Source organism: Falco punctatus (genome assembly GCF_963210335.1).
Source record: "Falco punctatus genome assembly, chromosome: 9".
NCBI classification, from domain to species: domain Eukaryota; kingdom Metazoa; phylum Chordata; class Aves; order Falconiformes; family Falconidae; genus Falco; species Falco punctatus.
In genome coordinates, this window is record NC_137589.1 from 7,157,250 (window position 1) to 7,182,962 (window position 25,713).

The 25,713-nt window shown below is 47.6% G+C and overlaps 1 protein-coding gene and 1 long non-coding RNA gene across 5 annotated transcripts; one reads left to right on the forward strand and one right to left on the reverse strand.

The window, feature by feature from the left end:
* Nucleotides 1–20: 20 nt before the first annotated feature.
* Nucleotides 21–25,096, forward strand: LOC308069999. The gene is made up of 4 exons (XR_013930586.1): nucleotides 21–119; nucleotides 2,458–2,509; nucleotides 7,032–22,598; nucleotides 24,957–25,096. It is a non-coding gene; the product is annotated as an uncharacterized lncRNA (long non-coding RNA).
* On the reverse strand, nucleotides 972–25,713 carry LOC308069992 (dual specificity protein phosphatase 13B-like). 4 transcript variants are annotated; one of them, XM_080403201.1, is made up of 4 exons: nucleotides 22,726–24,967; nucleotides 5,424–5,631; nucleotides 4,083–4,303; nucleotides 972–2,922 (listed from the first exon to the last, which is right to left on the reverse strand). In XM_080403201.1, exons 1-4 carry the CDS (start codon nucleotides 22,847–22,849, stop codon nucleotides 2,696–2,698), a joined length of 780 nt encoding a protein of 259 aa, XP_080259327.1. In that variant the 5' UTR covers nucleotides 22,850–24,967; the 3' UTR covers nucleotides 972–2,695. The 4 variants fall into 4 exon arrangements, with proteins under 4 accessions (XP_080259327.1, XP_080259325.1, XP_080259326.1 ...); XM_080403199.1 differs by adding an exon at nucleotides 25,599–25,713 and having other exon boundaries at nucleotides 2,785–4,303; nucleotides 22,726–22,921; XM_080403200.1 differs by having other exon boundaries at nucleotides 2,785–4,016.

Here is a 25,713-nt window from a genome sequence, read left to right on the forward strand (position 1 = left end):
CTCTGCCCTCTTTGGACCTGCGAGCGGCGGCAGGAGCCAGGCGACAGGGCGGTGGCCGGGTGGTGATGGTGACCCGTGGCCAGGCGGTGCCGGCCCATGTGGCTGGTCAGGCACGCCAGGTACAGGGGTCACACCGCGGGTGCTGAGGGCAGTGTGGCGGTGGGGCTCAGGCGGACACCCCGGGGTTTGGCCGTGGCGGTGGCGGTGGTGCGGCTGACCCTGGATGGAGCCATTGGGGACCGGCAGGGCCTACCCTCGGCCCACACCTGCTGATGGGCAGCCGGGCCCATCCTCGCAGCAGACGGGTGGCCCCAGCCCCCTGCGGGGTTGGGGTCACCCCTGACACGCGGGAGTGGGGGGCTGTTGGGCTGTACTCTGGATGTGGGGCTGGGGTCCATTTTGTCAGGGGGGTGAGCAAGGGTGGACTCTGCCCCAGCCTGGGGCATTGCATTGCGGGTTTTGCATTTCCTCGGGGTTTGACCCGAATTTGCAGCAGAAGGGCCCCAGGAGGGCGGTGGGTGGCCGAGGGGGGGGACCGTGGTGGCCCGAGGGGGGCGGTGGTGGCCCCGCGCCGCTGCTCGCCGTGCGTATGGCGCCACCTGGCGGCATAGTCCGGTACCGCACCGCGGGGGCAGCGCCCGGGCCGGGGCTGCGGCGATGCTCCTGCGCTTTTAGCGGGGAGGCCCGAGCGTCTTACCCCGCAGCGAGAGAAATCGCACCCTGCCCCTTATTCCGCAGTGATTTATCACCCCAGCAGGATGCACCTTTTCCCGTTGCAGCAGTCGGTATTTTGCAAACGCGGTAAGTTTTTATGGTACGAACTGGGTTTAACTGGTGACTACCCTCGTACCACCAGTCAGTGTGTCTTCAGCTGCGCCCATTGCTCTGCAGCTGAAACTGGCTGGGTAAATGGCTGCTGCTGCTGGCGAGGAGAGTTTTCCTGTGGGTGGGAAGCATAAGGAACTGTGCGTCTTGTGCTTGGGGCTGGGGGCATCTCTACAGCCAGATCCGCCGTGTCCCCCTGCCACTGAAATGGGTTTCTCAGGCTAACCGTGGTGCGCAGGTGATGTTTTTCATTTGGGTCTGAAGGAGACTTCCAAGCTGCCCGCTCCTGCCCACTGTGGGGGTGTTGCACTTGTAGAGCTGCCCTGGAGCTCAGGCATGGGTCTCCCCACGCAGGGAAGCAAAGCAGCGAAGCGCTGCGGCATTGCTGCCCTGCTGCGCGGGGGTGGCTGAGCCATGGGGCCAGCCCAAAGCAAAGCCCCCAGAGATGCCCTGGGCATGAGGGTCAGGCCCCTGGTGCTGCGCTTTGTGCTGCTGGAGCCTGGCCCGCCTGGCAGATGGGGATGTTGCCAGAGTGCGTTACAAAAGGTGCTGAGTTGTCTGTCCTGCAGGCAGGAATCTGCCTTGTAGACAGCACTGGGAACGGCAAGGAATGTTTTCCCTTGTTGCTGTTCTGTTCATGAGTAGCTAGCTCACACGGTGGGGAGTATTCGTGCCTTTGCATTCCCCAGTTTGGTACTTGGAATGCAAAGAACTGCCATCCCTGAGCTGGCTTTGTGCTGCGAATGTTTGTCCATTGGGAACAGAGAGCCAGATGTTCTTCCAGGCAGCACTGGTCCATCAGATGACAGTAACTATTGAGCACTCTTATGGTGGCCCAGAGACACAAAGATGAAAGCTTGATGCCTGTCAGCACCTCCCTTGCTATTCCTGTGTCCCTTCATTTTTCACTCGAGTCCCCTCACAAAAGCAAATGCCACAGAACACGATGTCGCAATCAATGTTAACGATGACCTTTATTTTTGAGAAAGAACATTCCAAGTTTTAAAACATTGAACTGTCAGGCAAATTTGGGATATGCTGAACTTTGTTGTCAAATGCTGCCCTGCACCTGCTCCCCCTGCCCATGCAGCCCTTCGGGGGCTCGGCTGGGAACCCACCTTCCTCTTCAGCAGCATTTTCCACAGCAGCTCTTGGATGACACTTACTAGGGATGATGAGCAATATTTGGATGTCCTCTCAAACAAATGTATTTTCACAGAAGAAAAATAATAATCTGATGAACAGTCAAAGGGGGGGGGGAAAAAAAACACCATAGAGAGATCTGGAATAATTTCTTAAAGAGTGGCTTGTGTTGTTTCCCAGCTGCTCTGCCTTTAAACAGCCTCCTAGCCCCGAATCAGGGGCTCCACCAACTGTAAAAGCAAGAACTAACCAGTGCCAGATTCAAGTCTCAAAATACAAACCATTTTCGATGTGGGGAGCAAAAGGGTGGGGGGCTGGTTCATAAGAAAACTTCTAAGTATTATTGTAACATAAATAATATGGCATCTTTCACCTCAAATAGTCTAACACTTCATAAAGTGATACGAGCTTCACTAGTTGCTGAAACACAGCTATTTCTGAAGTGGAACCCGATACCTTTTTTTTAATTTATTTATTTTATTTTACCAGCAGAGAGCAATGTTTTAAGGTGGAGAGTGAAGGATACAATATCCAACCAATCGTAAGTATGATCTAAGAGGGCTTTGAAAAATGGAAAGATCAAGTAAAATCTACTTTTAGTAATAACATGCATTCTAGTTATTATCATAAGTATCATAAACTTGCATCCTTAGTTTACAATTGCAATTCATTTAAAAGAGATACCGGAAACTCAAATATTGTTTTGGCCTCTTTCAGCAATACTTTCTTACAGCTCTTTGGTAGCAGATGCTCTGGTTCCTTTCATCTCTTCGTTTAGTTTAATGTCCAAGTCCCGGAGCTGGCTCAGGAACCCTGAATTCGGGCAGATGTCTCTGTGAGCACTCACCGTTTTCAGAGCATCCACGAGTGTCATGTTTTCATGGATCATTAAAAAGGCAAGCACGAGTGATGCGGAGCGGCTCACCCCCATGGCGCAATGAACAAATACCTTACCTGCAGAAAAAAAAAACAACCGAGGCACAGCAACGTGAGCTGGCTTTAGCAATTCTAAAGCAAGAAGGACACAAGGAGGACAAAACCTACTAGAGACAAGTTGGGAAATTAGTGGCTACTCCTGTTTTCAGGGCGGGTTGGCACACCATCACGCCATACATCTCAGGCAAGGCGTTATCTCATAATGCCCTCATGCATCTAACTTAGGCATCGGATTAAAACAGCTGAAATATTCTGGGGAAGGGAAAGCTTTCTGCAACTAAACTTGTTAGTATAGTTTTTTGTGGAAAAAACCCCGAAACCAAACCCAAAACATTTTTGGCAGAAAATTTTGGTCCAGCCCTGAGTGCGATCGCTGGCAAGTCCCATAAACTCTGTAGGATAGTCTGCCTGTAAAAATGGACTCATAATTTACTGTATCTCAGCAGCCCAGTGTGAGCTATAACTGGGGATTTAATAAAGCACTCCAGTGAAAGCAGCAGATCTCGCAGCCAGTCAGAGTCGGAGCAAACTCTGGAACAAATGGAAATTATGATAACTAGGCCATAATCCAAACTCTGCTGACAAAAATTCAGCAGGCTGTGGGTCAGGCTCATAGTTTTTTACTTAGTTCATTAACTTTTGCTGCTTCTCTAGCTTAATAGACAGCCTGAATAAAGCTCCAATTCCATGAAGCACTTAAGCATGTGAAACATTTAAGGCAGCGCTGAAGTGCCGACACTCCCAGCCGAGAGCATCCCAAGGGGAGCGGGGCTGCGGCGTGTGGGGCAGGATCGCCAGGCTGGAGCCTTGCCACCGTGCGAGGGGTGTGATGTATGTGTGGAGGCACAGGGATCCCACCAATGCCTGCGGGATGGACCCGTGGGGGAGCGCCCGCAGTGCCGTAACTTCTGCCCTTCCCTCTCCTGGAGTTGGTCCGTCCTTCCACCCTGCTGGGTTGGGTGCTGCCAGCCTCCCCCAGCTCCCGGGGACCTGGCCACTGCCCCTTCCCCGCAGGGCACGGCGCGGGCACCCTCCTCCCATCGTCTGCGCCGCGGTTCCCAGTGTGCCTTCCACACTGTGTGCTGAATCCGAGCTTTGCTGGCTGCCTGCTCCTGCAAGGAGAAGCCATTTGGCTCTTTGAAACTTCCTCCCAAAGCTTCTCTTTGCCTCCCTCTTACCTCCTGAAGTGTTTAAGGCTTTGCCTATGAAATTGGCAGCATCGTAGAAGAAGATACTTAAATCAAAGGAAGGATCATCAAATGCTTCTACTCCGTAGTACTCTATTTGCAGATCTTCGTAATATTTGGCTCCCGTGTTGATGCTATATGGCCCATCTGCTGCATTGAGGATATGAGTAATGTTGAGGCTTTGAAGAGTGGTTTTGCTCCTAGCAGCCCACCTGTTGAAAGACATGAAGGGCTCATTGGCAACGCTCCTAATGTGCTGCTAAAATAGCATGGCTTAAAGTCAGTGCTTCCTCCCGCTAGGGAAGAAGGCAGGAACTGCACCTTGCTCCCAGAGTAGCAGACTTCGAGAAGCCCATAGTGCTTTGCATGTGAAAAATGTGATATGGTGGCGTGAGAGCAGCAAGAGCGCGGGTTTGCCAGTGGGGGGCTGTCAGTTAAGCAAATGCCTCCCAGCAGTTAATCCCTGGGAACATGGCTGATGGTATAAAGTGGTCAAGGTTTTCCTGTAAATAGTTGTTTAGCACGTTCTAGAGTTCATCTCTCATTCGTAGTGTGTGTGAGTCGTGAGGGCAAGAACCCACAGAGGTGCAGCAGCCCCTCGTTCCTGGTTCAGATGTGGAGCGGCTGTATCGTGCTCACCAGCTGGGCTCTTCCCCCACTTCCCACCATGAACTGGGACTGAAGTTATTCTGCAAAACTATGATCCTTAACTGAGGTGTTCATGAGGAGGAGCTGGGGAAAATGGGCTATGTAACCTGCAATAATCCAAATAGAAGGAAATGGCAATGAATAGAAGTGATCACAAGATTAAGGTGTTTGCACGAAAAATCCTGTTTGATATTTTCAGTTTTACCATCTTTGAAAGGAAGCTGGGATTTGGACTGGCAAAAGCCCTGTTGTATAGTTCATTTGGGCCCTCTTCCATCTGGCTCTTGGTCCTGCTGCTCCTGTTGCAGTGGGAGGGCTCCTATGCCCTTCTCTGCTGCCTTAGAGCACAGTTTCCAGGGCAGATAACACATCTCAGAACTGACATCAATTTGGGATGGGTTCTTTAAGGATTTTTGTCTAGAAGACAAATAATTTTTCCCCTGCCAAATCTGCTGTGGTTCACAGAATATAGAAACCCCAACTCAGTCACACTGAGTAAGTCACCGACCCATGTGCCATGTTTTTCATGACATCCAGGCTCCTCACGTTACAAGTTTTGGAAGCCTGTATCACAAAAACATTCCTGCAGACCCAAAAGGGGCTCCCCAGTGTACCATACCCCCTCCTCCTCCTCCTCCTCCCAGGGACCAGTAATAGCTTAATGATAGGACCATATGTTCTTACGCATCTCCCAGGTAAATATTTGGCCAGACTTGGTCCACATGATTATCAGACCCTCCTCTGAACCAACAGAGCCGCTGGAGGTCTGGTAACGCTGGGGTTTCGTAGGAAGCTCTGCTCCCTGCACTGCTGGTCGGAGATGGAGAGTCTCTGGTGTGAGGCATCTTGCTGCTCTCTTGCATGCACTCGGGCTGTATCACAGACAGCTTTTCTGAAATGAATTAAGAGGAAATTTTCATACAGAAATTATATTCCCTAGGAAGTAGTCCTGTTCATTACCCTCCAAATAGCATTACATTATTATAACTAGTGTGTGCAGCAGGGCTTGCAGGTGTTGCTAAAAGCATCCAGGGAGCAGGACTGAGTCGGTGGTAGGACTCTGCAGGCATGTAATTCATCCCCTGAGAAAGCAGCAGCAGCATGAGACGGTATGATTTAATTTCTTGTCAAGTAATGCTGTTGAAAAAGAACATCCTGTGCCACCCGAACGCAGCGCTGACTGAACCTCGTAGGTGCAGGTATTATTTCTGTTACTGTAGTGCTGATGAGTGTGTGCAGGAAAGCTCCAGTACTTTATGTCAGAGAGTTACCAAAGTGTTTGTGCACACTTAATTCTGGTTAGTTAGAACTGGAAGTTTTTTTGAAAGAATCAATCATTGGACTGACTTATACTTAAAAAAACTTCTAGAGCCAAGGTGGAAATCTTAGGAGGTGGACATAAGACATATCTAGACACTCATATAGTGTATGTGTACATGTATAAAAAATGTGTGTGTATGCAATTTTCTTTCATTTACAGGGATGTATTTTTATACACATGTATACACATACATATGGCTATACATATGAGCAGATTTTCACATGCATATGTACATATCTATATATGTGTCTGTATGTATATAAATAGGACTTGAGAGAATTTGAACTAGTTTTTTTCTCTCTCTCAGGTGAATACCCCTGAATGCTCAGCTGTACTGGTATACTTGCGTCTGTCTGTCTCAGTCCCTCTTCTGGGAACTGTTCCACTTTGTATAAATAACGTGATAGCTATTTGCCTCTAGGGAGAGGGTGTTTCTTTTGTCTGAGGGGTATTTGCCTTTTTGCCTGGGAGGTGAGGGGGAAAAAAAAAAAAAAAAAAAGAGTATCTGAACCTGGGCGAAATATAGAACTGAAAGTTCTGGCTTTGTTGCCCCATTGAGAATTCCATCTAGGACTGTTTTGCTCCCTCACAGACCATGCAGTGGAATACGGGCATCCCTTTGGCAGTGTTGTCTGCTGGTTTAGACCCAGTCAGGCTCAGGCCAGCCAGGCCAGCCTCGAGCAGAGCTCAGTCGAGAGCAAGAGTTCAAAGATATCTGAGCAGTCCCTTCTCTGAGACTTTAGAAGCATTTCTCCTGCCAGGATCTCATTACCTTGAACTGCTGTTCTTGCCCCTGGAGAACATTGATGAGCTTTCTTTGGTCGCTTGTGTGGGTTTAAAGCCATAATCAACATGGGAGCCACATCAGAACTCTTCCCAAAGTGGAGTGGCCGGTGTTTATTCTGATGCAGCATCAGCTTTCACTGTAATGCCTGAATTCCTAAATCTGGACTTTGGGTTTATTTTTTCAGCAATTCTAGCAGATGGGTGCAGATGGGACCTTTGGAAGTCATCTACTCCATCCCCTGCCCCACAGCAGCGGCAGCCAGGTGGATGGTGCTTCAAAACCAACAACCACAACTTTGTCCAAACATCCAGGTACGTTACCTTTAACAGTGTAGGCTGATTTGGGGAATAAGCAGAAAGCAAGGGAGTATATCTTGTTGCTTGTGGAAAAAGAAGTAGAGAGGAGGCAAGGCATATGGTTGAACATGCCCCATATATTTCTGTGACCTCAGCCTAAATTCGCTTCCCCTGCCCCTTTCTCCCTCCTCCCCAAAATGGTAAGAGCAGTTATAGCTTTTTGTATGTTCCCATAAAAAGGAAGTCTCCCTAGGGTAACTACTTAATAAGCAAAATATGAAAAGCGCAATAAAAGTGATGGGAGAGATGGAAAAAAAGCTGACTGGTTTTACTTTTAATGATGAAAGAAAAGAACTGCAGGGAAGTCAAGAGGAATATAGGGATAAAAAGCCCATGAATTTTTCAGGGCAGATAACATAACACCAAGAGCTGTGGCAAAGGAGTACATTGTGCAATCCCAGCACAGATTAGCATGAAGAATAGCACAGGAAAAGGTATTGTGCATTGCCCTACAAGTTTTACTGCCTTGCAAAAGTCATGCACTATGCTCAAGAGTTACTACCAGCATCGTCATGATGACCTGTTTGTACTTTCACCGACACAGAACGTTAAGCTGAGGCAGTAAAAGGAAATCAAGAAAAAGATAATACAGCTTCTGCATCAGGAGATTCATAAGGCCACAGGCTCATTTTCAAGGAGCGTGGCTGACCCTCAGTCGCTGCATGTGTTCAGAGGCTGAAGTTGTGGAGGCTGGCAGATGGATGCTGAACTTGCAGTTCTCCTAGCCCTCACTGCCTTAAACTTCTGCCGTAGCTGTCAGCCAGTTACAGCAGTGGAGGGGCTTAGCAGAGAGAGGGAAAGGATGATCAGCAGAATTACCCTGCGAGGCCTCTCGTTCAAAACCTGACTTTGAGGAGGTTCTCCAAGAACTGAGTCACTTGGTGCTGGTGAAACTTCAAAGGCGACTCCAGCCGGTGCAGCCAGGGAAGCGCTTTGCAACCAAGCTCCCTTTCGTAGGGCAGTGCTCTCTCCAAGTGCGCCAGCGGGGTTTGCTTCGCACGCCCGGTGCCAGACAAGCGAGCTCCTCGTGTCGATGCGAAGCGTAGCTCCTGCCGAGCATGCCGCTGCGTCCTGCGCCGCCTGGCCTTGAATGGAATCGCTCTGCAGGGCCTTCAGGGTAAGCTTGGAAATAGTTATACCAGATGATTGGACTAATGAGAAAAGTAATATGAATTTTTTAATTGAAGGCCAGGGACTTTGCTGAGGGTTCCCCCCCTCCCTCCTCCTACTTTCAGATACTGCAAAGCTAGCAAAAGTGCTGCCGCTGATTAAATTTCTCTAAGCTTCTCCCTCTGGGTAGCTCCCAGAAGCTGCTCTAGTTGGAAGCAGCCAGTGACTGCAGGAGGGCAGGAGCCCCTGTAACTGGAAAAAAAAAAAAATCCATGTCTCACAAGGTCACCAATGTTTTGTGTAGAGATCTAGACCATGCAAGCTGGATAGGATTACTTTTCTTTTAAACTGTAGCCTGGAAGTACTGAAAGACTATCTCGTTAGGTTCTTTCTTTCTATCTTCCTTTCTCTTCCTCTTTTTTTTTTTTTTTCTTCTTAAAAACAAAACAGCAGCAACAAAAAAAAAAACAACCAAAAACAAAACAACAACAAAAAACCCAAAACACCACACAAAACAAAACACACACACCCCCCCCCAAAAAAAGCAACAACAACAAAAAAAGGCTTCCACTCATAGGAGATATTCAAGCCCAGAGAGAGGTTTTAAGGGCAATCCAGATGTATTAGCCTCACACAAGGTAGTGCAAGCTCTAGAACTGTTCCATCACTGCGCATCAGTTCCCAAACAGGCAGAGCACCGGGGTGCACCCCAAGTGGCCAGGGCCTGTTTGGCCCCACGGCTGAACTGAGGGGTCATGGGGGCTCGGCTTTCCCCAGGGGGGACGAGATGCGTTGTGGGGCAGAGGCTGTGGGGAGCGCTCGGGAAGGGCTGCGGGGGTCGCTCCGCACGCTGTCCACGTCCAGCTGAACGCGGCTCCCAAGGGACTCGGTCATTCCATGGGACCTCATCTACAACACCCTAGCTGAGCTTTGTATCTCCCTGATATTATCTGGCCACTTGAGTTACTACAGTCTGCAAGGCTTATTCCCTGACACCCCACCACCCCCCACCCTCCCCTTTCTGCGCTGGAAACAATTGCTGTTATTCTACTGAAGATTTTTCTGGCAAAGGCAAAAAACCCACACAACCCCCACTGACTTGAATTGGCTAAAGCATTTAGCAGATTTGTGTTGCATTTGCAGATTCCAGTGAAAGAAAACTCGGCAAAGTTCGGGGGGGGGGGGAAGCAAACCCTCCAATATTGTAGGTTTGAAATGGTTCATGTTGTTATTGCCAAAAAAATGACCGTTTCCATCTTTCTATTCAAAGTTACTTTTGTTTTTGGAATTTTACTTCAGCATTGCACAAAATCTTTTAAAATATTTAAACAAGATGAAGTGGCTTGAGAAAAATTGGTTGAGAAAAATGCGTTTTCTTGAATTAAAAATGAACACAAACTACCTGAGCAGCCACCTATCTGCCTGCCCCTCATTTTCCCTGCTGTAACAGAGCAAGCCTCTTGCCATTGTGCCGTGGTTGTTACCTGCTGTCTCCTAAAGACCAGACTGAGGTGCGAAGAGATGAAATGACTGTCTGAAGCCCCAGGAGGAGTCTGTAGCAGGGCGTAAGTTGGGCCCCAAGTCATCTTTCCTCTCCCTTTCGCAAGCACCTTCCTAGCTGGCACAGCTCTGCTTGTGGTTATGATACCAGCCCAGCCGGGGACAGGTGTCTCTCAGTAACAAGGTCTTGCGTGAGATTATTGATAGCCTCGGGCACCGCAGGGCACCGAGTTTGGCTGCACCTGTGGTTCCTACAATAACACAAACACTAGTGAACAATAACATGATACAGAAAGCTCCTGCAGCCAAATATCCTAAATTCCCTGAATCAAAAGCTGACAAACTAAATGGTTCAAAAGAGCAAAGCATGAGATCAGAATATAATTTATGTGAAAAAAGAAAAAGCCTCTCAATGCATTTGAAATTTGTCTGCTCTGGATTTTCTTCTCTTTTCTCCCAGCAAGCATCTCTGAACTCTTCTTGCTCTTTTCTCTCAGGTAGTGCTTTAACACTATGGCTCTTTGTCCTCCTGATGGAAAAATCCAGATGGAAAGAAGTGTGGTTCACAGGGAAATGATCATGTAAGTGGAATTAATCTTTCAGATACTGTAATGTGAAATCTGATCTTCCTTTTTGTTAAGAAGACCCAGTGTGTGTCTCTACGTTTTGGTCAGAATCCGACGCTAAGAGAACCCAGGAGTCTCTTGAGGTAGAGCTGAAAGCCTCGTGTGCAGGAACAGGCACATTTAAAAGCAATAGCAAAGTTAAAACAGCCAGATGGGAACCTAGCAGGCAACCGAGAGGGGAACTCTCTGTTTTCCTTGCAAGCCTACTGGGGCTTGTTTGCAGGAATTAGAATCTCTCACCAGCAGTTCACTGCAGCTCTAATACCAAGTGGTATTGAAAATGAGAAGCAGGTTATGGCTGATGGTTTAAATGAGGCACCTATGGGAATTTAGAAATGAGATCCTGGACTCGTCTCGGCGTAGACCGTGCACATGGCAGAGTAATATTGCTTTCTTGGCTGACTGCATCATATATTATGGCCTTTTATTTTGCCCACACTCAAACAGCAGGGAACAGCAGAAGTTCATTGCTCCTGCTCGCTGTTTAAACCCTGATCGGCCTCACCAGAGGCAGTGCCCCTGCATAATGGGAAGCAGAATCGGTCCCTCGGCCTCACTGTGGGTACGTGTTCAATGCAGCACTGTATTAATGCCGTTGCCATTATTCCAGAGTGAAGAGAAAAGCAGAATGTACAATTAAAGCTCTGTTTGGTTCGGTTTTTAAGAGAATTTACTACCCGGGAAAGATGCCAGATCGAGGGCTCTGGAAAACACAGCCCCAGCTTTAACCGCAGCATCGGGAAGGAGCGGGAGCCCCTGCGGGCCTCCTCCAGGGTACCCGCTCGGCTCAGCCCGCAGATGCCCCTCGCCCTGCACTGGCAGCCGTGTTTTACTGGGTGGGAGAAAATCTGAGTCTTCACACCTCTTCACTGCCTGGTCTCCCTCCCGCCACCTGCGTTCACGTCTGGCCGTGTACATTTATGATGGGGCCCTCCGACTCCTCCAGACTGAGCTCAAAGGTACCAACTCCTGCCTGCAGGGAGCCCAAGCTGGGCAGCCGGAGGCTCCTTCCTCTGCCAGCCTCCCGTCCCTGCGCAGGGCTGCCCGTGGGGTGGCTGTGGGGCAGGGACAGCCTGCTGCTGCCCCACGGGAGCTGTGGGCAGCTGGTGACGGCAGGGACACACCAGGCGCTTCCAGGAGTGGCAGCAGTCAGAGGGTGGGGGCGGGTGAGGGTCACCAGCGGGGCAGGTCCCAGGTCAAGTGGGAAGCCAAGGGCTGGCGCGGGCAGAGCTGCGAGGTGACACAAGGCAGAGATGAAGCCCAAGGGTCTCAGCTCGGGTGGGCTCCTGGGCCCCAGCGAAGACTCCCCCGCAGCTCCTTCCAGCAGCCCCATCCCAGGGTGCGGAGCTGCAAATGTCCTTGGACAAGGTGAGCCCCAGGAGGGGCAGAGCTTGCCCAGCCAGGCTCATGGCCTTGCCAGCAGGATTCAGGCTTGGCAGGGGGAACTTTACCTGTGTCTGGCTGGATTTTAGATTCACAGAATCATTTAGATTGGAAAAGACCTTTGAGATCATCAAGTCCAGCTGTCAACCCAGCACCGCCAAGGCCAACGCTAAACCGTGTCCCTAAGCGCCGCATCTATGCATTTTTCAAACACCTCCAGGGATGGTGACTCCATCCCTGGGCAGCCTGTTCCAGTGCTTGGCCACCCTTTCCATGATTACTTTTTTTCCCCTAATATCCAATCTAAACCTCCTGGGGCATAACTTGAGGCAGTTCCCTCTTGTCCTGTGGCTTGTTACCTGGGAGAAGAGACCACACACACCCAGCCTACAGCCCCCTGTCAGGCAGCTATGGAGAGCAATGGGGTCCCCCCTTGAGTATCCTCCTTTCCAAGCTGAACACTCCCAGCTCCCCCAGCCGCCCCACCATCACACTGGTGCTCCAGCCCCTTCCCCAGCCCTGTTGCCATCTGCAGACATGCTCCAGCCCCTCTGCGTCCCTCTTGCAGCGAGGGACCCACAACACCATGGTATTCAAGGTGTGGCCCCACCACTGCTGAGTGGCTTTTGGGGAGAGGAGGTCACGGCTAGCTCATGGAAGTGCTCCTTTCCTTTGCAGCGTAACACGTCTGCAGATGTTTTCCCAGGACCCTGCCTTTCCAAGGGGGGAGGACCTCCGTGCTGCCCTCAGTCCCTCCCCGCCTCCCCAAGCCTCCCATTTAAGAGCCAGGCAGCCAAGAAGAGGCAGGTGCCCACACACAGGGCTAATGCTGCAGGAAAGGATGTTTAGAAAAATGGGGGTGGTGGGTGGAAAAAAATGAGGAATCGTGCTTGCAGTGACATGTGGCAGGACGACAGCTTTTACATCTGCAGCTTTCTGATTCAAAGAAGAATTAAAAAAAAAAAAAAGTATTACCTTAGCAGCTGGCATCTCTGAGCTATTCAATGCACCATCCCCAGCAAGACAGCGCTGCCCTCCACAGGCTCCTACCATAATTTCCGACTCGTCTGTGAGTATCTGTCGGCTCCCACCATAATTTCCAACTCATCTGCGGGTATCTGTCAAGCCTAGCGTGATGTTTTCCCCTTTAATTCTCTTCTGGGGCACTCCTGTCCAGGGTACCACAGCTAGGAATTAAAACCCCCAAACCTGCTGTTTTTCTTGATGCATCTCGGCTACACTCGTGCTTCTCCCTGGATTAAAATAGCTGTAGTTCTCAGTCCTGCTGCCAGCAGCCATAACTGTGCTGTATGCTGTCATCGGGAGAGCACACCATCACCGTGCAGCTAACTGCTTCTAATTGTAGAAACTTCACTCTGATCTTACGTAAGGGCAGTGATAGAGCAGAACGGCTGGGGCTTGTGAGGAGCTTAGACAGAAAGCTTCCCTGGGCAGCCTGTGCCCCAGGGCAGAGGAGCTCCAGCCAGAGCAAGGAAAACAAAGTGACCTTGACATTGATAACAGTTCAGTGAGTGCTGTCACAGCCAGCGCTGTGCCGAGCTCTCGCCCGTGCCACGGGCTGTCCATAGGTGGAAGTTATGGCAGTTCTGGTATGAATGATGTCAAAGAGACCAGGCTCAGGGGTGGGGTGGGGGATGCCTTGCAAGCTTCAGCAAAGACGAACAAGGATGTTAATATATTGCTTTTAAAAGGGGCTCCAAAGCGCTTGCCCTTCTGCAGGGCGGTATAGATTTGTGTGACCATGGCTGAAAATTCTTCTTGATTTACTCCTCAAATGATTTTTGTCTGACTGCTGCTGTCAATACAAAATTGACAATGCTGTCAAGCTTGCAAGATTTCAGCATATTTGAAGGCATGAGTAAAGGGGGTTTGATATTCCTCATTCATTTGGCAGGGGTATCTTTGAGCTGTCTGCCTCTCCCTGCACTTTTAACATGAGCAGTGAAGTGCTTGCCTTGCCTTGCCATGCTTGAAAGGGTACATCCGAAAAAGGCACGTTTTTTCTGAGGTTGGCAAAGCTGTACAAACTCTTTGCAGTGACATCAAGAGCAAAAAGACTTCAAAACTCTACAGTGGAAGATCTATTTTGGCACTGAAGTTTTTTCAGGCATGTTGCAGAGCTTTCAAGGGACACTTAATTGGGGAGGAGTGGAATGTTTTTTCTTTAGATTTTTTTAATTGCTGACTTCAAAATAATTATTTGTTTTTTGATTAAGTCATCTTTTATGTAGGGTGACTGCATGTCATGAAGGAATTGACCACTGATGAGGTGCATGACAACTAAGAGGAGATAGTAAGAACTAGAACTGGAGTTTACTTTCTCTTGCAAACTTTTGATTATGTGTCTGATGAATATTTGCTCCTAATTTCTTATCTTGAATTTGAAAAAGTAAAGCTGGGGGTGGTTTTCCTGTTGCTCCTCCCCGGTATTGGGGTACCGGGTAAAGCAGAGTGAGCCAGGGCGCTGCCAGGTCAGGGGGTGTGGGTAAAGCGGCGTGTGCAGCCCCCTCTCCGGGCTGTGATGGATGAGTGGCCAAGAGCTGGGGCCACACACTTGCTGCTTTATGGAATTCCAGTCACAGGGAGAGCTTGTCCTGCCGTTTGCTGGCTGGTGGGAAGGAGTTTCCTCACCAGGCCCTGCTGCGCTGTCTCTGCGAGGAGCTGGCAGTGCGGTTCTGCATCACTCTGCAGGTACCGCGTTGATGCCACTGGGGCCTTGCAGGGAGGGGTGCAGCCTTGCGGGAGGTTGTGCCTGCTGCAGGCGGTTTATAATAGACAGTTTGGGAACAGGCTGCAAATGTAACAGTCCATTTTCTCAAAGCAAACCTCAGCGCCTCCAGCACAGCCCTGGGAAGGCTGTCCTCTGCTTGAGAAAGTTGCTGTGAGCAGGAATACATTAAGGACTGCGCGCTTCTCAGGTACAATGATAATGGGAGCCATCCATGAGCTATAAATAGCATTAACATCCTTTCCCTCCAATGCCTGGCATCCCAAGCAGTCATTTTTGCTGGTGCTAGTGAAAATGAACAAAGCTTTGAATGGCATTTATTTATGTTCTCTTTGTAGGCTGGAATTTTGTGAGTAGTTTTTCTTACAGACTCTGATTTTTTTATTTATTTTATTTTAAGGGCAAATATTGGCATTTTCTCCTTTTGGATTTTTTCTTTTTGTAATTTTCATATATCATTTTCATAATTTTAGCATAATTCTGTGGGAAAAGCTATTGTGACAGGAGAGTGGGCATCACAAGTAGTCCTTTGCAAAGAACCTCTGTGTGATTGCAGGAAAAGGGAAACACACACACACACACACACACACACAGAGGAACCCAAACTTAATCTTATATAAATATTTATATATATATTTATATATATATTTATATATATATTTTTATATATAAATCTTATGTACGTTTTCAAGAAAATACTGAAAATGCTTTGGTTTAGAATTATGCAAACAATGCAAGATGTTCTGGCATGATTTGTGGTGTTTACATCGAGAGATCAGACAGAAACAGTTGTTGCAGTAGAAGGAAAAGCTTTACATGCCTATCAGACAGGATCTTCCCGGGCTTTCATAGGAAACAAAGATGTCTTTTGTGAAGGAGCTATGAAGACCTCAAAGCAAAGCTGTCAAAAAGGACTCTCTTCAAAAATATTTAAGGTACACTGATGAGGTCCTGTTATAAAATGATAAAGCCTCACGTGTTAGGCAAGTCTCCTTCGCTGTTACAAGACATTCAAGGTCTACAAACCGGACATTTTGCTCTGGGATAACCACTGAACCACCGCTACTAGATCAACTGGTAGAGCTGGAGGAATTAGCCTAGCTTTTAAATATGCAAGAAGGGCTATGTTTTGTCCCAGTTATGTCAGCTGATCTATACGCTGCTTTTCCTGACAACCCTTGCCTTAGACCAGCGCAGCAACAGTGCCGTTACTGAAGCGCTGTGGTTTCCCCTGTTACCAGGAGATGGCAGAGGAAAGCAAGCCTGAAGGCTTCAAAAGCGCAGTACCCTCGGGACGGCGTGTAAACGGAGCTGCTACTGATGCACAAGAAACTGCACTTGGCTGGGTGGAAGAAAAATGCAAAATGTACCGGATGAATTAAACTGGTATTGACCTGGGTGTATCCATCAAGTGACCTACACTGCCTGCTCTCCATGCAGGTTTGCTGTGTAAGAAGGGCCTGTCACGGTGCTCGTTTTTCCTGTTCGTGGGGCGATTTGGCCTGGTTTTGTTCCACTGGCAAAATCTGTTGTACAAATCAGTTCAGGCCATAATGCAATCGCTCACAGTAAAAAGCAGGATGATTCTTTTAGTCTTTCATTCCCTCTCTTTCCAAATATATTTATCTGCCCTTTCCCAGTACCTCCAGTGGTAGGAGAAGAGCCCAGCTAGTGCAAACATCCTCTCCACCAGCTGTCAGGAAGCGAGGGAGGCGTGAGGGGCAGGTGCCGGGTGGATTAACACACCCGAGCGCTGACAACTTGTTGCACTGGGCTGCTGGACTGGGTGGTGGGCTAGCAGTGGTGGTCACCTCAGGCAGCGTCCCTCCTGCCTGTTCTGCAGGGGAAAACTGGCCCTACAGTCACATGGGTCTTGCCGAGGGGACATTTCCACTGCCAGAACTGAGCCTCTCTCAGGAGCTGGCAGGGAATCGAAAGAGGGCTTAGATGGAGGAGCCCATGCTATTGATGCTCTCTCCCCAGCTGCTTTCACTTCAAGTGCTTAAAGGAAATAAACCCTCTACAAGAATGGAAATTGGTTTGGGAAGTGCAGTCAGCCTGGCTGGAGGCTTTGAGTTAACCAAAGGTCTTATTCCTCCTCCCCATCTAGAGTGATGCTTCCCTTGCAGCCTTCTAAAAGATAAAAGTGAGCCAAAGAAAACTTGCAAAGGTTATTGGGCATCAGTGGACATTATTGGGTGTTTATTAACTGGTAGGAGTTTTTTCCGAGCAGCAGCACTGTGCAGACTCTGGGGGTCCTGGTGATGGGGTCCCAGTCCCAGCTGTGGCCCTGGCTGCCCCGTGCCCCCCGCCAAGTGTCCCTGCAACACTGTGCTGGCTGCTGCAGCCGATGGAAATGTGAGCTGGAGCCTGCTGCTGACTAGCTTGTAGTCCACCTCAGAACGAGCATTGAGGAAATTTATCAGCAGCCTTTGCGGTTCGTCCGACCAGGGGCCAAAGCCTCACGGCCACGGCAGGCATGCTGGAAAGCCCACGGCAGCGGGCCCAGCCCAGAGCCCTCCTCCAGCGCCAGCTTTCTCACCTATGTCTCACCCTTCCTTTTCTTTTTATCCCCACAGCCTGAGTTAACCTCCCTGGAGCTGATGGAGGCAAGGGGCTTGTTGGGGGCAGTGTCAGGGGAAGGTTTGTACCAGGACCAGCCCTTCTGTCCAGTCTGCAGTAATTAAAAGCATCATGAGGATTAGGAGGCAGCCAATCTATTGAAGACAAAAAGCTGGAAGATACACAGGGAAAGAATGACTTGAAAGTTTTCCTGTTTCTTATATTGTCTTCCCCTAGGCTCTACTCTGGGCTGCTGGAGAATGATTGACTAGCCAGACCTTCAGGTCAAACCTGCCTTGGCACTTTTTGCACCTGTCTTGGGAATCACGTGTCCACAGTATCCATTACTAAATATCAAATTATATAATGTGGGCAGCAAACAGCCAGCATCTGCCTCACAGGCTGGAAATATATTTGTCACTACACACCAAGATTCATTTCACAGTGGCAGCAAGGAGGAGGATGATGAGAGATCCAGAGTGAAGCAGCAAAAGAAAAACATTTAAAGCAACTTTCAACGGTTGAGATGATGAGGAGAAACAACTGATGATATGGATCTCTATCACCTGGGCAGGAACACCCTTGCCCCATGCAATGATGCTAACACAGACACCAGTGCCCTCACACCTTCCCCCTCAGGTTTTGGATCCTACTTGGCTTTTTAAGGTATTGTTTCTAATACTGCTTCTTTTGGTGAAACGACTTTGTTCCCAGCTTGGTTCTGCAGTTAGGAACAGATTCCCCTTCATCTTGGGAGGAAGGCAAGTGATGGAAACTCTGCAGCTGTTGGCAATGCTGCAAGAGCACTGCCAGCATCTGGGAGCTTTCTTTTGCCCTTGGGCTGCCCACCTCTGAGTTACAGGGTCCCACATGCTATTCGGAGGGAGATTAAGCCTTTCTGAAAATGAACAGGTTTAACAGAGCACAAAATTACTTTGAATCTGCCTCATCCAGGACATCCTACAACTGGGTCCTTTTGCCAGGCTTCCAGCATCTAGGTCAAAGCAGCTCCAGGGTATGCTTAATCCTGCTCTGGACACGAGGTGAGCGAGCACATATCCTTTACATGTTGAGGTTTTAGTAGGTATGTGTGTATGGGGGAAACGACACTACAGACATCTGTTTGCCTTCCATGCTTGAAAGGAAAATCCTCCCATTTCAGCACTGAACCTTTACCTTCAAATGCCAATTTGCTGTCTTTTTTCAGTGAAGACAATAGTGAGAAACTGTTCAGCACAGGTGGTTTACCCCAAAACAAAAGCAAATTCATGGCTGTCCAGGAATTTGGAAGCTCTGGGTAGAAGGGATTTTCTATTTCTATTCTGCTGGGTGAGGTGTATATACCAGAGTTTTCTACTTCTGTTGCGCAGGTGCATGTATCGGTGAGGGAAGGACGCGCAGGTCGGCTCAGAAGGGAGGATGCTTCTGCTCAGGGGACATAATGGCTGCTGTGGTGCTGGATCGGGTCCCGAGAGGGCTGCCCTGAGCTCTGCCCTTCTCCTGCCACTTACTCTTGACCATTGCCACAAGTAAAGGCTGAGATTGCGTAGGTCAGTTCTAACCCAAAAGGTCAGATCTGCTCTGAAATGCGGGAGCCCAGCGGTGGCTCAGCTCACCTGCGCCCTTTTCTGTATTCCTGGCACCATCAGGCACAGGCAGGCGGTTACACACTTGCCGACTAGCGGAACAGAAAAGCAGCCCGTAGAGCTGAGGTGCTTTCTTATCCTGACGCGCTAAATGCCTGCCCTGCTTTCTCCACCCGTGGTGACAGCAGGCTGTGCTAGGGTCTGCTGATCCCCCCTGCCCCTTTTCCTGCCTTCCTCAAGTCATAAACAGTTGTCATTATCGAGTGACTCCGTCCGGCCCCTCCGTTAGCTCAAGCACCCTGTTGATCGGTCACAACCCGACTGATGGCAGGTGAGACCTCCATGGCTGAAAATTCAGGCTCCCTCTGCTAGCAGAGGTGCTGGCGTGGTGGTGGCGAGGCTCCCTTCACCTGCTGGCTGCTTACGTCTCCGTGCAGGATGCTGCACCTGGATTTCACAGCTTTTCTGCGTGGCTACTCCCAGCCTCCCAGTGGGATCTGATAGCACCAGGCACCCCACCCTGGCAGAGACCTGGCACCTCTTGGCACAGGAATGCAGCCTGCTACCCCCAGAGGAAATAAAAGACAAAATCCTGGCCAAAGCAGAAGCCATGAGAGCAGAGCTAAGGTTCTGGCTGCCTAAATGTTTATCTTCAGTCTGTATTTGATGTTTGGGTAACAAGGTGACCGGCTTCCTACGGAAACCTAAGGCAGGTTAAATGACCCAGAGGAAAACAGTGGTTTTCCTGAGCTGCAGGACAGAGGATGTGCAGAGCCTCACCATTGCTCACTCGCAGCCTCTGTGCCTGAGGATTTCATGCAGCGTTTCTTCCTAAGCCCTTCAGATGAGAGCTTGCAGTCTGGTCCATACAGTCGCGCTTCTTTTTTATTTCTAAAAAGAATGGCTGTCCCTTTGTACTGTGTGTGTTTTGTCATGCTGCTTTGGTTCACCCACTGTTTTCCCAAGTTTGCTAAAGAAGCTGTCTCTGAAAACAAGAATGGAGAAAAAGAAAACTATCAAAGACTTTTGGAATTTTTTTTACATACGGGGAGAGATTTTTCAAAGGCAGAAAGGGGAGTCTATCAGGTTATGTGCCTGAGTACTATTTATGCCCTTGAAAATCTTTTGCTTACAGTGCTTAATTGGTCTGCACAAATCCATTGCCAGAAGAGGTAATTGACCATTTTTATAGAAGGATCAGTAACAAAACCACTCCAGGTTATTGTTCTAGAAATTAAAAAAAAATTAGGAATTATGGAAAGAATATGTTTCAGGGCATCAGCCAGCCTCTCCTGAAACTATGCAAATTCACTCGGTGAGAACAACAGCAGACACAATGAAATGAGTTGTATATGAAGAACTGAGCTCTCAAATGTGATATTATGCAGAAGGTAAAGAGTCTGTACTAGATAAGTAACGGCTCAATGTGTTATCAAGGGTGCACTTTGATTTTGATGAATGTTAGAAGAACCTTTAGCCTTGAAAATAAAGAGGATAATTTCTCTCTAGGCAATGGCTGCTCATGAAAGTCATAAAATAAGAGCACTGGAGCCCTAATTTTATAGTGCTTTTTAAATGATTTTCAAATGGTCCAGCTGCTTTGTGCCACAATAACACAAGGCAGAGATATTTACACCGGCGATAACAAGCATGCATCAGCCTGCCCGAGCTGCTCTCCGCAGGCAGCCTGCATTAGGCGAAACACACATGGAAAGCTGGTACTTGCCAATGCGGATTGATCACAATTACACCGTGGCTAGAGCGATCCTGGGAAGCCGCTTTTTCCACCAGACAGCTTGATTGTTTTTCTAGTCTGTGTCTCGCCTGCGAGGCACGGGATGTACGCACCCGGCGATGCTGGTTCTATTTTGACACTTGAGAGCCTGCCAGCTCTGTGTACCTCTTAGGCCATGCCGTCCTTGGCAGGCTTCTCTTTTCAGAAACAGGAGGGTGGATGCAGCCCGGGGTTGCACCGCTGTTTTTTGGTGGGAGTTTCTCCCGCGATTAATTTGGCCCCAGTGTTGGTGTTCCAACATTGCGCTGCGCTGTCTCGCACAGGAATGCATGTGTGTGGCAAATGACCTCTGGGCAGATCCTACCTAGTTCTGCTGACGTGCTGGAATTGCCACCAGCAACTTTCCCCAGGTATTTTACCTCGGCATGTCTAGGACTTCAGTCTAAAACTATAATTTGTTTTCCTGGACCTGTTCTAAGATAAGAACTACCCCAGGGTGGTCTAGCTTAGCTTTCCATTTTGGGTAGTCATTTCAAAAGTCTGATTAGTATTTTATCTTTGCAGGCCCCTTTCCTTTGCGAGACATGGATGAAAGACAGGGTACTGGGAGAAACCTGCCCTTGGAGCAAGCCAGGTATGGCTGAAAGACCAGTTCCTTTCTGAAACACCCCTGTCAGATTAAAGAACTTGGCTCTTTCTGCGTTCACCGTTGCTCAAGACACAGCAATGTTTGTGTAAAAAGAATTTTGGTAGGAATGGGGAATTCTGAGCATGAAAACAAGGCTAATTTGTGGCTGAAAAAATATTATATTTGCTGTAAATCTCAGGTCCCTAAAGCTAAGATAGAGCTGGGCAGAGGGCATGGCGGCAGGAAGGTACCTCTGGGAAGTCCCCAGCCATTAAGCATATATTGTCACTGGGGCGGGAAAATTCTGTCTCCCATCTTGGTGACTTCCTGTACATGTTGGACTACAACATTTTCCCCCCTTTTCACTTGCTGATCCCAATGCAGCAAAACAGGTTAGCTTCTCTTTCTGTCCAGGGATATCCTTAAGAGCTTGAGCTTTAAACAGGAGCCTGTTTTCTCTTGGACTTGATTTTTAATGAGCAGAAGGGACAGCAAACTGGGAATGTATCCAAATGGAGTATCTAGCACATTTGTTGCCTCCACTTAACCAAATGATTGAGGAGTGACTGGAGCATCTGAATTTCAGAAACCTTCTACCCCCTAAACAGAGAGGAAAGATAGGTTGGATGCCAAAGCTTTAGGTCATGTTCCTTTCATCTTTATCTCATATTCAGATTGTCTGATGTTCCTCCCTGTCACTTTGATCTTTTTTTATTTCATAAGAGTTTAGAGTTTACATAGGTGTATCCTGTATCTTGGTTCAATATGTAAATCCTGCAGCTTGATGAAATTGCTTGCTACTGGATAACTCTTTGGATAACATTGCCTAGAGCAAAGCGGGAGAAGATCATGAGGTAAGCCAGCACAAGAGAAGCAGATCTGCTTTTTTCTAAGAATACAGGGAACAAAGATTTTACCTTCAAAATAGAAATGAATTCATGTAGCACTGTTCCAGGCTGCACGGAATGGTGCCACGGTCACAGATTGCATAAGTTCATACTGCCTCACTTGCATCTCATCTCGCCTTATCTCTGAGAGATCCAATTTATGGTAGCTGAGATAAAGTAGCCTTCAGGGTATTACATTCATCCCTTTCATAAATCAAGAACCGCTTTTTGTTACTAGAGATCTAAATCCAGAAAGAGAGGAAAACACATGGCATTAGGTTTTGTAAACGGCCAATTGGCATGTCTCTGCCATAGCTCTTTGCAGCCTTTGGCTGTTTCTCAAAGCAGAAAGTAACAGGGTTTGTGTTCTGTATTCTGATGAATCAATACAGAAAACCGGAAAAAATCAGTGATTTCCCACTGAGAATTCGGAACGCTCTCCTCCACCAAAATACAGCATCATTCGTTTTTATAATTGGTTGGTTTTTTTCTCCTGCTACAGAAGATGCACGCTGATGATTACCAGTAGACTGTGTGTGATCCTTGCCACTGATTTGGACACAGTTTTGTGGCTACTCCTAATCTTTCAGGATCCTGCTGTCCTCCCACCTGTCAACGGAGACATGTCTGTAAGTGGATAATTAGGCTTACCCAAGTGGTTGAGTGAGGTTTAGTTAATGCTGCTAAAGTAATTTGTGATTGCTTAATCAAAGTGCTGCGTAAGAGCAGCCGTTTACCACCAGGAGAGGGACTCACCATTTGGCTTCAGAGGAAGTACAGAAATGTTGCACCAAGGTGAAAGTTGATTGAGTCTGCTGCAGTTATTCCACAGTAACGCCTTTCCTGGTCGTGGAAAGTTTGGTCTCCTTTGCTTCCCCATGCAAATCGTGCTGCATTCAGTGCATGGGTGACACCAAGCCTCCTCAGGTCTTCCTCGTTACGGGCTATGGAGCTGTGGAGAATCATGTACGAAAGCTCATGACAAAAAGCAACTGAAGGTTTCTTGTTGCCTTGCCGTGCATTCCTGTCTGTAGGGCCTGGTGCCCACCACACTTGGAGACATGTTGTAGAAGAAAAAGTAAGGCAGTAAAAGAAAGGTAAAAGGTTGTGATTTCTGAATATACTCAAAATCTATGTGGAAATGCAGAATTCCAAGTTATTTCACTTCTGCAAAACAGTTTACTGCCTCTAAGTTCCTGTACATTTAACATGTGTTACAGGCTCCAGTTGACTACAAAAGCATTAGGAATTACTGGCCCAACCCCCTGACAAAAATCCACTTCATGAGGTAGCTCAGGTCCTCCTGTAGTTTGACTTGAAACATGTATGCTGAAAGAACCTGCTCAGGTTTTAGCGTGGCCTGTAACCATTTTGCCTCAGCCGGTAATTGTACGATGTTGGAGTGGTATTAGCCTTGCTAATCTGGCTAAACTCCAGCAGATAAACCTGCCTGCTTAAGGTCGGCATGAAGTTTGATTTGTGCCAGCCGTTTTACATCTTGTGCCCTCAGCTGCTTATTAAGTAGGACTTTAAAAAATAGTTTACCTTTCAGCCCAAAGGGTCTTGGCCTTGGCCCTGCATATCAGCAATGGCTGATAGCCAGACAAATATTTAATAATGTTTGTTGACCACTTCAAAGTCCTCCGGGATGAAAGACATCATGTATAGTCAGCCATCCCTACTTTATTTTACGAGAGATATTTAACTTGTTTGAAGAAGCTGACCATCATATTTCTGATAAAGTCATAAGGAGAATTCTTATAAAATACAGCATTAATTCTAGATTGATCTTTGATTTCCAAGCAGCTCATTAGAAACTGCACATGACTGGCTCCACAGAAACAAGCAGTGACAATTTATGGTACTGCTTCGGGTTATTTTAGCTCTGGCACAAGTCCTGATGCTGGCACAGGTTTGCTCAGAAACACCTTCCATTTATTGACTTCACTGAGTATTGGGCTGGGCCCTAAATGCAAATACTTCCTCTGTTCCCCATTTCCACCTCAGGTAGATCCCAGGAAACCTTATTCTCAGGTGTCATTCATATTTATCTTATCGGTGTTGGCAGAATAAAGAAAGTTCTATCTATAGCACTTCATAAAGTTCCAGTTTCACTGATTTCAGTCTGTAACTTGTCGTATTGAAGCTCAATGTTAGTGATCAGCTGTTGCATCAACAAACCAACCTGTTTACATTTTTATTCCTGTTAGCTGAACGTCCTCCAAGTTCATCTTTTCCTTACTGCATGTACACACTGTTGTTATCCACACATTTTTCCCCACCATTCTTCACACACACACACCAAGAGACAGAATGTGTTTGCAAATAAACACGCAAGAATAATTTGGAGCATATATACCTACAGGCATTAAAAGGAGGTCTTAAAACTGCACTTAGAAGTCTAAAATCAAATGATGGTGTTAAGACAATACAATTTCAGTTATTTTTAAAGAGTCTTAAATGTTTGCTTTTACTACCTGTTGGGCTCAATTCAGCAAATCCTTATTTCTCCAAATGGTTCTAATAAAGGAAAAAAGTTAATTTCCGAGTATAGTTACGAGGTTTAACTGGAAAGGCAAAGGCTGGTTTCCCACTCTTGTCACCAAGGCAGGAGTTCGGTGAAGCACCGCATGGTGGGCTGGCTCCTGCCTGTCTGCACCCATGGCCAGCCCAGCAGAGCCGTGTCGGTGGGTGCCCAGCGGCATGTCACAGCAGGTGGCCACCTGCTACACGTAGGGCTCATCTGCAGGATGGCACACTCCAGACTAGAACCCTATTGCCGTTAGGAAGCAGGCTGCAATTTGTAAAATCACGTTTGGTAAATGCCAATTTATTTCCCTGACATCACCTTAGCTCGTTTTTAGGCTTTGCTTTTTGGTAACTAAAAGAATGCCTACATTTAGCTGTAATCAATGGGCAGTTAGCCAAAGGATGGTTTGTTCTTCCTGCTTCTCTCATTTAGGATTTATCGTAATTGTAATTTCCAGGTATTTCAACAGGTTTGCAACCCACTGGTGGTGGACAGAACTTGTTTTGGCATAACATTGGGCACTAGGCATGTTGAGTGCAGATGACTGCATGCTTTCTCTGTGCTCCACAGAGAAACAACCATCCGCACAAGTCTGAGAAATAAATGGTGAAGTCTGCTGTCACACAGAATATCCACCTTTTTTTATTTTTTCCCCAGAAATTTCAACTGCAAATCAAGTTGTCATACAAATTGCAAAACTAGAACACTTTTTTTTTAATGTGAAAATTTCCATTCTGGTTAAAATTAAACTGAAAAAGGTAAAACCCAATCATAGTTCAGTTTTAAGGTTACTCAGAATCATAAGTCTGTCTTGTGCTTTATATGGTAAATGTTTTAGCATTCATAAAATCTATATGTTGAATAATTATAAAATAATGCAAAGCAATAAAAAGAGTCTTACTCTAAAGTAATTTTATTCTGTTCTGTAGGTTCTTTCTTTAATGGATAGTCCTTTTGCTTTCTTCTGTGTTAATCTTAAACCTATTTTAAGGCAATGAAATTTAACAACGCTAACTAAATAAAGTAGTTGGGCAGCATATGTTAACAAGAACTGTATTCCCCAGCCCTTCAGAACAGCTCAGCCTCAAATAACACTTACATATTGCCTATGTGGAGATTAGGCCACTCTTCACCCATGTGATTTAATTCCACTTTGCAGCTGTCCAAAATATCTGGCAGTTCCTGGGCAGAGGGAGCGCCAGGCTCAGAGCGTT